Source organism: Calidris pugnax, unplaced genomic scaffold, assembly GCF_001431845.1.
Source record: "Calidris pugnax isolate Ruff unplaced genomic scaffold, ASM143184v1 scaffold435, whole genome shotgun sequence".
Taxonomy (NCBI): domain Eukaryota; kingdom Metazoa; phylum Chordata; class Aves; order Charadriiformes; family Scolopacidae; genus Calidris; species Calidris pugnax.
The window spans coordinates 3000844-3013098 of NW_015091240.1; the positions used below are offsets into that span (position 1 = coordinate 3000844).

General features: G+C 43.2%; 1 protein-coding gene across 14 annotated transcripts in view; it reads right to left on the reverse strand.

Moving 5' to 3' along the window:
* BRSK2 (BR serine/threonine kinase 2) overlaps nucleotides 1-12255 on the reverse strand; it is a 325870-nt gene that overhangs the window by 80730 nt on the left and 232885 nt on the right. For all 14 annotated transcript variants that reach the window (XM_014960001.1, XM_014960011.1, XM_014960006.1 and 11 more), the window contains exon 5: nucleotides 5589-5705. In XM_014960001.1, the coding sequence (XP_014815487.1) occupies nucleotides 5589-5705 (117 nt within the window). The remainder of the gene's footprint in view (nucleotides 1-5588; nucleotides 5706-12255) is intronic.

Consider the following 12255-nt stretch of genomic DNA (forward strand, 5'->3'; position numbering starts at 1 on the left):
AGCAGCAGCTGCAGTCGGCAGGCACTCTGCTGTACAAGTTAAGGACTGTTATCAAGCACTGACTATTCTGAGATATTAGGCCCCAGAGTATCCAACTACACACTCAAAACCGGTTGGTAATTTTGAGTTGCGTTTTGCAGAATCACATGTCCTCGTATAAATGGAAATAACCAAATCAATGTGGCAAATATAATATGAAAACAGTATAATTAATGTTTGTAAACCTAAGATAATATGATAAAAATCCTATCTAGCATTCATAGCAAGGTTTGAATGCGGTGAGCAGAAATTATGAATGGGTCCATAAAATGAAAGCTATGGAAAAATCAAACATTAAATAGCTGTTTATTAAAAACACCCCACAGCATCCAAACATCAAACGAGGCAAAGATTTATTGGAAAAAAACTGTACAAACTTGTAGTTAATGGCCATATCCTAATGTGCATGGGCTAAGTCAATGCTATACTGGCAACGTGAAGAATACCACATCTTAAATTCTCAGTGCTTCATTTTGCAGACTTAAAGCTCTTTAACATACCTTAGGATGTACTATAGGTGAGGCTGGTATTAATGGTTATTAATAAGGTTGTCTGGTATTTCCCTTTATAATCCTCATTTTAAATTGCTTATGACTTACCATCAATTTAACAACTTAACAACAGTTTTCCTTGCTTTTTGTCTGCCTCAGACTGGTTTTATGTTTGTGTGTGTATGCATCTTGTGAACAGGCCAATATATTTCCGCTATATAAATCTAATCTGAATTAAATGTTTTTTCCCATAAAAAAAGAAAATTTCTACTATCCTCAACTGCAAAGGGAAAACCTGACATATTTGTTTGCATTCTTTAGAAAAATGTATGCAAACTAGAAAACTGCAGTTTGCATTTACTAGCAGAAACTCTCTCTAAAGCATCAGGATCAAAATTCTACCTGCACTGGTAACACTTCACAGAACAATTTTTCTACCTGAAACTGATACTATGAGCTGCTATGGCTGGGGGTTATCACAAGGTACCAAACTTTAAAATAAAGTGAATGCAAAACCAATGGGAAATAGACCTAGGACTGACAGCAACTGACTAGGACAACCAGGTAGGAGAAATTAGAGCTGGAACCTAATGGAAAAGAGAAAAGGATCTGTGATTTGGGACCAAATATGGAGCATAAATGACTGGGAGAAGTCAGCAAGACTAGAGTACAAATTAGGGAAGGGGAGGGGAGCGCAGTGCTGGTAATGGAAGCTCTCGATGAGATTGGGTAAAAAGTACTAATTCTGGCATTTCCAATTTTAAGAGCTTAAATTTGCAACCCTAACAATACCTGGATACAGGACACTTGCATATGTTTTAGACAACATGCACAGATTTATTATAAAGGGCAAAGTATATGTGCAGCATCATGTCTTGTCATTAAAATCAGAAGTGGTGCTTGGACACTGAGGTGTGTGGCAACTGAATATCACTCTTCTGAATTATCTACTCATGACAGGTGTGCTGATACACCAAATACAGGTGTAAGGCAATCAGGAGGTAGATGATCTCTGCCAGCATTTCTAACAAACACACAATGCATTGGTTGTTCTACATACCTTAAGTTCAAAAAGATCCAGTAACCAATCATAATATGTGATTTTTTTTTTTTAATAGAACCAGGCAATCTGTGGGTCTGCAAAGTGTTGCTAGGAATTGCTAGGGAGAGCTGAGAGCAGAGGAATTGACTGTGCTGGGTTTAGAAGTTGCTGTTTACTCCATTATGCCACCGACAGGCGCAAGGCTTTCTTCTCACTCTCAATAAGACCATAATCAGCTCTTCCCACATGCACAGAGTTTTCTGGATGAGAGCAGGGGTTCCCTGTGGAGACACCAATACGGGGGAACCGTTGCATACAGTCAGTTAATTGTGGGGCTGTCAGCAGTGGTGTCAGTCTCCGCACTGACTGCCTCTGCAGAGATGGGGTCTGGTGCCGGAATCAGCTACATTTACATGTCAGCTCTGTCCTAGCTCTTGGTTGGGGTAAAGATATTTGGAGGCAGGCAGCACAGAGACTAGCACTGCTGTGGGTTCTCAGTCACCTGGCAGCTTGCAACAATCTCCATCCAGTAGGACTCAGCGTTTCGAAGCTGTGATGAAGTGAAATGGAGAGAAGTGAAGAGATGACAAAATTTACTTTGCCAGGTTTCTGTAAGGAGCAATGGGGAATTAAGAACGATCTTTACAAGCTCCCCAGAATCCTATCCTCTTTCAGTACTTCATTTTAGCCATAAGCCCTCTTAGTTCAAGAAAAGGGAACAAGGTACAGGGAATGTCCCAACCCTTCCTGCTTTTCCAAGACTCCTCTAGAAATGACTGCAATTCACGTTCAGAGCAACTTGGGCGCTGCAATGACTTGCTAAGATGGAGATCTGAAGCAGAGAAAGGTAATGCATCTTGTCTAAGACCACCCTGCATGCCTTCAGCAGAGACAGAAATCAAGCTCAGATTATCAGAGTCTCAGTCCAGAGGTTTAACCATAAGGCACTCACTCTTCTTGCCTAGTGACAATTCAGGATGGATTGGACAATATTTACCATTCTGAAACACTGCGAGGCAGCATGCTGGGAAGAATTGCTGTGAAAAGAGACAGGGGAGTGTCTCTTCATGTCATTGCCTGGATGGGTAAAGAGGAGGGAGAGCTGAAGAGATGTAAAATAATAGAAGCAGCATCCTACTACATCTTCTGCTTCCTTCCTTGTCTGCTGTCTGCTCACAGACCTCCTCTGCTCCTGATAGAATGCAGAGATTCACTGTATCACTTTGGCATTTAAAGGACCATCTCTCCATGAGACTGCAGAAAATGCTGTGCAGAATTATTCCTGCAGACCCTACACACAATTCATCTTCCCCTCAAGGATATAAAGACACGTATTTAAATCTGCAGCTTATTTCTCTGTGCTGTGTATATGCAGGATTTACGCAATATATATTTCCTGCAGTGGGGATTCATTACAATCAAGGCCCAATGCACAGTCTGTCAGTGACAAATTATGTGAAAGAAGCAGCAAGCCCATCCTTACCTCCTTCTCCTACACAAACACAACTGGATTGAACTTTTATGGTTTTCTCCATACAGAAAACCATGCAGCTTGAAGGCACAGCTCCCAGAAAACACTGACTCTGAGGTATTCAATACAGCAAACTTCAGCCTACATGATTATCTTCATGAAGCCAGTCAAGGCTCTGTGGTAACCTAAAGCTCACCCGAACTTTGGACTAAACTTAGCTGTTCACTTGTGACAGCAAGGAATTCTTGACTGTGCTCTAACCACTGCTGTACTGACAAAGTTGGCTGCATCACACGGCTCAACCCCATCTGATCCTCCCACTCTGACTGACAGAAATACCTGGAGACTCCTTGCGTGACTGTCAATGGAAATGTTACCGTTTCATCTCATTATCAGTGTTCACACCACAGATAAAACCATTCTGGAAATTAACTTCTGGGTGCATGGAAAAGCATCTCATTAAAGCTCAGTATTTCAGCCATGATTCACTCTGTTTTGTTCCTTTTCATGCTGGCTGAAAGTACCAACTACAAGCGTAGGTAAAACTACTGCCTTGAAAAGCCCTGAGGTTGGTTACTGTATGTGTTCCAAGGGAAAGGGAATCTTAACTGGATTGCCTTTCTTTGTGAACAGTGTGGCATATTGTTATATATCCCTTCCTTCCTTCCTCCCTTCACCCCCCAAACCAGAGAGATCATAAGACACCAGTATCAGCCATGCTGGGCTCCATGCCAGGAGAATTAATGAAGTGGTGTAATAGCTCACACAGAGGCCTAGTGATTGGCACCACACTTAAAATGCATCTGCAAGGCAGGAGATCGTAGTGTTGCTGCTGTGTTCTGTTTATTACAGGCACGTCTCTTCCGTTACATTGATTTCTTTATTAGCGCGTTTTAAGGTTGCAATGTGGGGGCTGGCTCTGCTTGAAGGATGGAGGTTTGAATTCCAGCACAGCTTATGGAAAGGAAGTCTCCCTTTGAGACTCTAGACCTGGATGACAGAGCCCAGTGCTAACAAGAACAAGAACCCTACCAAGAAGTTCCCCAGGAGTTTGAAAAATCCTACAGGGCAATGTGAGACCGAGTTGGTTTTTATACTTCCTTTTGGCTTTTTCATGGAAAGAAGGGAGGAAATTTTATCTAAAGAATATAGAGACTTTGTGGTAACTGCAGGGAGGATTTCATTTCCTAATCTAAAGGGAAGGTTTGAAAGCAGCTGCAAGCAACAGATGTGTGGGCTCATAGCTCCTTGCTTTTCATCTGTGCTGTTAAGAGGTCAAATCTCGGCTTGACATGGACAACGAAGGAACGGGTGGGTCTCAGTGCACTCATCAACCAGCATTCGATCACATAATGAACTTCAAATAATTTTGCTACGCACTATTAATGACTTGGAAAGCAGAGCTGTACAGCTGAGGGCAGAGGCAGTGGCTGGGCTGCACAGGGAACCATGATGGCTCCATGTCTACCCCGAATTGCTTCGGTTCAGAGTGCAGACTGAAAAGCCACGGACTGTAACCAGCTGAGGATGGGGCTGGGCTGGAGTCATCAGATTCACACTCCCAAAGGCCAGGAGGAGAAGGTCTGTACGGGAAGAACTGGAAATCTGCTGGTACTCTCTGCAACTGCAGCTGCTGAGCTCGCTGTTATAACAAATTCAGACACAGCTAAAAGCTGGTGTAGTGGTGCCAGGCTGCAGCAGCTCGATGCAGTTGCTGCCTGCCCTTGCCACAGCTCCCTGCAGCAGCCCCCTGCACGGTCACTGCACCAAGCTATAGCTATGGATGGGGTGAGGGGGGAATGATCCAGTGGTGCCCCTAGACAGGATAGCCATGAGAGAACATCATCCCCGGACACCACGTCCTGTCCCAGACCAGGGACCCAGCCTTTGCTAAGCTGTTGGGCTTATTGCTGGCTCCCTTTGAAATTCCTAGATAGCTTTTGCTGGCAACTGTATTGCCATGGAAATGTCTTTAGATTGCCCCTGCAATACTCCCCCAAGCAGTCTGCTTTGCATCTGCATTCATGCCCTGCTTGTAATTGCAAAGGACCTTGCTGCCTCCCTGTCAATCCAGCATGTGAGCTGAAAGGAAGCAGTGTGGAGCATGAACAGGAAGAGCTGCAAGCAGGCAGCCTAATCAGGACATACAAATTCCATTTCAGAGCCCCTACATAAGTTTTTTTTACACCCCCTAATATTTTTAAAGCCTCTTCTTAAAACAACCAATGCTACTACTTTCAGTTCCCCAAAATTATATGGCCAGTGAAAGGAAACACACACCAGCTTATGCAGATGAATCCAAACCTGAAACTTTGATTTTTATATCCATGTGACACCTACAGAGGCCTGCTTTTCAATGTAAAGCACTTAAAAAGCCTTCTTTTATCTATCTTATACACTACGGGCATCATACCAATTTATTATCTTGCTGGGAAATAACAATACATGGTGTAAGTCTGCAGGTCTTTATTGAAACCCTTAGTATAGACAAATTTTATGTCTGGAATCTATCACTGATTTTTGCAATATGTTCTGAGACACTTACCCACAACTGGTTTCTAACAAGCTGTCCCCAACCTGCAGTGATGCCATCCCGAAGTCTGCTATCCGGATGTTGTTCTTTTCATCCAGCAGTAGGTTTTCTGGTTTTAAATCCCTGTGGCTGTAAAGACAGGATCAAAAGATGAGTTCAATTATCCATGACAGCTTTCCCACTCCAAAACTTGTTCTTTATCCAGCATAGCATCCAACCTGTTATATTTTAATTGATTTTTTTTTTCCCCTTCCCAAGCAGGAGAACACACATATCCAAGATTCAATCTTTGCAATACTCTAGACCATATCCCACATGCCCACTCTCTATGAATGCAAGGCTTGAGCCTGCAGTGCCCTGACAGGAAATGAACATCTTCAACTTCCAGTGATACCAACACAATCTGAGGGAGAGACTAAGGGAAACAGGTAGAGGGAGAATTTCAGCTTGGATTTAGGGCTGATATACTCCACCATATGCCAGCTCCTCAAAGTAGGAGGCAACACCATTAATATATTCTGTCAACAACAGGAAACAAAACAGTGATATCTAGAGAAAAAGACCATTTACATTGGTGTAAATGCTACTGCAAAAAAACCCTATTAGGAGCTGTTTACATTAGCATATGGCTTTGAAATAATGATGGAGATTATTTCTGATAGAGAAACTCCTTCAACACAGCACTACTTATAACCGAGGGTGCCTGCAGCGCGAAGGAAGAGAATTCCCTCCTTTCCATCAAAGATTGATTCTCTCATCGGCAATATGGGAAAAACCAGGTAGCCATTATCTTCAGGATGGCAACTCCTGCTCTAAACCAAAGGTGCCATATATTGACTAATTTATTCATCTCCATTACCCACAGCCAACAACACTGTGCAGCCATGTCTGCTTCTTAGTACTCAAGTGCTTTTGTACAACTATTACATTTACTTCATTTTATATCCAAAGACAAAAATCTTCCACAAAATTTGTGATGACTTTGCTTTTTTTTTTCTTTTTATTTGCAACTCTTGAAGAGTCACAGAGATGAGAAAAGCACTTCAGGCAGGCTAAAGATGAATCTCTTCTTTGTTTTTGCTTATGAGTAGGGAAAATGAGTCTTTGATGTCTTGCTAATAAAAGCTCTGAAGATGAGCACTCAAACCTTGCAGGCAGAATGGCCAGATGCGGTACGCAGTCAGAACACAAACCTGTGGGAAACGGCCAGCCAACAACACGCCAGGCAAAAACCAGTCATTTGCAACACGGGTTTACTAAAACCAGGTGCCCTGACCAGAAACTGAACTCAGCAAAAGAACCAGCATGAGGACAGTATAGTCCAGTGACATCCATAATGGAAGGCAGCCATTTCCTCTTCACTTTTTAAGACATTCCTCTAGCACTCATGCACACAAGTATAATTCTACCTCTCTAGCACTGTAAAGAAGGACAGTCTCTGCCCTCTCGGAAAAACATGAGAGGCATGACAGTGTCTTGGAAATTATGTCCTCTGATCTGAAGAGAAGTCTGGAATGATCAGTTACAGACAACTTGTAAATAATGCAGGTCAATTCTACAGAGTACACTGTAACAGAACACCTGGGGAATGTAACAGGTATTTCCAAAGGGGACTTCCAAAATGGCACATGTTCAAAGCAGGTACCGGTCATTTACCTTAGCACTGAGTCTTATGATTTCTCCCCCTTCACTTTTTAAAGAGCATACACTTTGTTCTCCAAACGTCCACTAACATGATGAACCCTATGCATTAAAGTGACTTTGTTAACCATGGGCAAACAATCTGCTAGGTAATGGAGCAGCATGATTGAGATTTGTGCATATTTTCATCTGACAGAGCAAAAGGTGCTTTATCAAATCTATCTTTCTCATAGAAATCAAAGTTTTGCAGTAACTGGAGACAGAAGACTTATTAGCCATATAATAAATACCAAGATAGTCATACCTACTTGACAAAAAAGCAGGAGATGAGTGACAAGGAAATGTTCCAGAGGCAGTGAATGAGCACTTAATGGCCACAAAAAGAAGGCCTGAATACCATCATCAAGGACAGCAGTCCTGGAAAAAGGCAAGATGGTCAACATCTGCCAAATCCGAACACGCTCCAGCCCCAGGAGTGAAATGAAGAGCCCACAGTCCTAAGGCAAGCTAGGAAAGCTGTACACTAATGAGACACTAGTGTGTGATTTAATCTTTCCTCCAGCAGACATCCTTGTCAGTTCTCATCTTACAACTGGTTTCATTAATGGGGGTGCTGGGAAGATCTCATTTGACTGGGGAGACGCACTGAAGTTCTCCTGTCTGAGGAATGGGGCTCAGTGGCAAGCTAATGGCTCCCTATAAAGTGAGCAGTGCTTGTTTGATGCTATGAAACAAGAAACCTCTCTGTAGCTCAAGTTGAGTGTGTGTCCTTCTACTGTGCTTGGTTTTCCAGTGGCTACGGTTGTTTTTCAGTCTTGGCAACTGCTCCTGGCTGACTTCTGAACAGGTACAGGCTGAGGGTGCTGTTGCCTGTGCTTGTTCCACTGTTTGTGCACTGGCTGGTATCACTCATACATGCTCAGTCTATAGCGGGCAACTGCTGACATGTGCCTTTTGTACCTAAAAATTGAAATTCTTTGCTTATCCTAAAATTGTATAGGTTTTTAGAGAGAAGGCAATTTGAAGGAATGATCAAGGCACAGCATTACGTAAGCACAGGATGTCCACAAGCATTTCTCCAGCCTGGATGCAGAGTCATTACAAAACATCTCATGTTATTTCAGGAAAACAATGCAAGCTAAAAGAAATGCAAAAATGCTCCCATTCCAGGCCTCAAGGCTCCCAGCCTTAAGCAGACCTGCCACGGGCCCTGGCTGGAGCAGAACATATGTGAAGCTTGAACCAGTCCCACTCCCAGACCACTAAGAGGTGGTGAAAAGGGAGGGACGACACCTTTGAAAATGAGGACAGTATTCACTGATGGAAAGGAGTCTCCTCCCCATTTCATCCTGTCTTCCCATCAGATCTACAACACAGACTGTTTTAGGCCTGGGTTTTTAGGGAGGATCAAGTGGGGAAAATGACATTCCAATAAAGTGGCAAATATATTCTGGTTTTTATTGGAGGGCCACTGCAAGACAGAGAGGAAAAAGAGGATGCCACCATCCACATTCCAAATGTGGAGTAAGCTTCACCTCACTGCTTGCTTTTTCTTTTTTCTCCAGACACTCACCAAAACAAAACAAAGAAAAATTATCTTGGTATAGCTCTTCACTATAGCCCATTGAGCACAGTGTGGGCATTCATTGGTGACTCGGCCCTAAAACAGAACAACTGTCACAGAGCAGTTTTCCATCTCTTTGACCCTTCTGCATCCCTCTTTCAACACAGCCCCTGGTGCCCAGTATGGATGGTTAGCATAGGAATTTCATGGCAGCATGAGTACTTTTGCATTGTGGCAGCACTCCTCTCAGAGACCAAGGTGCCAGTGGGTTCAGGCAGTGCTTGCACACTCAACCACCAGAGAATTTTATGCCCCAATGAAAATTTTCTTCTAGCTATCCATTTTTCTGCTATCCATCGTGGGACCACTTTGAATTCGTCAAGGCAACAGCCAGGCAGGAGTCTGCACCAGAGAGCCTGAACCAGCATCACTGCCACTGGGAATGAGACTTCCTCTCTGCATTTGCATTTCCCATCTTTCCATTGCCAGCTTTTCAAACGGCAGAAGGAAGAGAGAGGAACATATGGGAATAGCGAAGGCTTGTTACAATTTACCTAAGAGCCCAGCAGCACGGACAGCCTCATGCATTCATATTTGGAAAGAATTCTCTTGTGCCAAAATGAAACAAAACAAAACAAAACAAAAATCCCACTGCATGTGGTAATTACTTGGCATTAATGGTACATTGCAGAGTAAATGCATTTAATTTGGTCCCATTCCAGCTGATCTCTCTGGTTCTCCATGTCTTATATGACCGCATCAACTCCTCTCTCTGCAGGTGAACAGAGGACTCGTTATCCTTTCACTGTTCTAAAGGCTCTAAAGCTGTAGGGGCTTTATCACATAGCTGGAAAATCAGAAGAGAAGAAAGCAGCATCTTTAGTGACAAACATGGCAAACTCTCCTATTGAGCCCTGCATAAGCTGAGAAAGAATATGAAAGAGAAATAGAGCACAGCAGAAGAAGTCAGCGTAACCCTGATCCAGGGTGGCCAGAGACTGCCCAGAGCTCCTCAGCCAAGACAACGGAGCAAGAAGTTAGCTCCAGGAGCCTGCATAAGGCAGGCTGTTGAAGGGAGAGTGTGTAAGTGAAAGGGAGCCATTAAACAAGCCACGACAGGGGAAGCACACACTGCCAGACTCTCTGTAACATCCCTCTTTTACAGATTAGAACAAAGGCTTTACAATTCCCTTGCAGCACAAGGATACAGAGAGAGGTCTGAAAAAATTGTCCCATGGAAACGGGCACAGTTCTTGGAGGTGGTGCGTAGAAAAGGAAAGGCACACATATGCATTAATATGTTCCAGCTTCCCACTTAAACACTGGCCACACTTCTAGCTTTCTGCTTGCTCCCCGTGATGCGATTCAGACAGCTCCTCTAGCTCCCTCCATTGCCTTTCTAGTCCATCCCCCTGCTCTGGGAATATTCCCGGATTTGTACTGCAGGCAATTGCAGCATACATAAAAAAGAGAAGTAAAATACTCTCTCCCTGTCATCCAGGGTTAGCAGAAGATTTTTGGTGTGGTGACAGACTCCAGATCTTGAATTCAAAGGAGCTATGTCACCTGCACGAGATGATGAACAAACCCCTTATTTTAAAGTGATTTTTGAGCTGAAACATTCATATCAGTTTCTATGACAACTCATTGTAGGTCACAGATTTCTAACCCAAGAAACCTCCTAATTGGAGCAGTTGCAGGTCATTTGTACTAATCAAATTGTTGGCTACTTTGCAAATGCTTTTCTTCCTGACCCCAAAATCCCAGGAGGGCCGGACCACAGAATAATTGCTCTTCAGCATGCCTCTTAAAAGTGCTTGATATGATCCAAATAATTTATCAGTAATAATTAATAGTATAAGAAGCAATATTTTAATTTTAAGCAGGAAAAGCATTTAATCTTTCTTTCTCTTGTTTCTGCAAATGAGATCCAAATGTGTAGCCTGTATCTATCTACAGAAGAATCTTTGTTTAGAGCCATGGTTGCTATGCTCAAATTTAGTAAGTTTTCAGAGAATTCTGCAGAACAAATACAGTTATAGCTAGGAAAAAGGACAACATTTATAAACATATATGGAGACTTAGAGAAGCATTTGTATGCATAAAACCTTGCTTGCTTTTTAACAATTAATTCCATCGATCTATTAAAATATACTGTTCTTCCCTACCAGCCTTGCCTCAAAACATATATTCATGTATTTCAAAGCCAGAACAGACTGTCAGGTCTGACCATCACTGCTGTGCTTGCCAGAGAATGTTACCTGGTTATGATTACAATAAGACTATGCCATTTTTGAGTTTCTAGTGGCTTATATAAAAATACAAAAACTTACAAAAATACATGTCCTCTGACTTTAGCTGAGCTGGTAACTTGCCTTTGGCAGTGCAGCTGCTGTACTTGATGGGCTTTCTCCAATTGTCTTTACAGGGGAAATCTGAAAATTCCTCACTGTTTCAGAGTGAGTCTCAATCACGCACCTGAAACTCGTGGATTCAGGCAATGATTGGTGAATCTCAGCTTCCAGAAACCAACCTTATTAAATTCCACAATTTCTAGACTAGTTTCACATCTGGAGGCCTTGAGTCATGATTTCAAACTGTCCAGCTGCTGCAGTCTTAAGTGTTCGACAGATCATCCTTGCAGAGCACCATAGCATGCTCCTTATAAACGAAGCAAGGCAGAGCAGGAGTCACTAAGAGGGTGGCACTATCCGACAGAACATGGCACCTGGCATTCTTCAGCTATCTCTGTTTCTCGAAGACATCCCAGGTTTCTCCCTAAAATCGTGCTTTCTTTACTGACAGTGGTCTGCAGCTCCTGCCTGCAGGAATATACCAGAGATTCGGGCATTACTGCTGTGAAATCTTGAAGCATTTTTTATAAGGAGCCTTACCCCTTTCCCCTGCACTGACGGAAAGAACACAAGGCAAAGCCAAACAAAGCTCTTATTCATTGCCTCAGCCCTCTAAGTCACACACCCCCGTGCCTACGCAGGCACACACACTCGCACGCCTCAGCAAGAGCCCTGCGCGGACGCGAGCAGGCAGAGCCCCAGGCAACGAAAGGAGAAAGGGCCCTCATAATTGTCATTTATCAATATTCATAAAGAACCTGCCTTAACCCCCTCTTGTGCACGCTCAGGAGAAAAAAAAGAAAAAAAAATACATAAAATGAAACCCAACCAAAATAAAAATAAAATGAAATAATCACCTCGCTGCTCATTACCGCAGGGGATTTCCTCTCAATGTCACCACTGCCCTGCGCAGTAATTGGCATTATCTGTTATCTCAGAAGCCATAATAAGGTTTGCCACGGGGCATTTTCTGTAATCATATTTTTATTTGTCAGCTCCTGAGGTACAGACACCAAACGTGCGCCTGACCAAAGCCAAAACCCAAAGGCCCAAACACCACAGGCGCGCGCCGCCAATCCCAGCTCCCGCCGGTGATGTCACACCCAGCCAATGGGGCGCC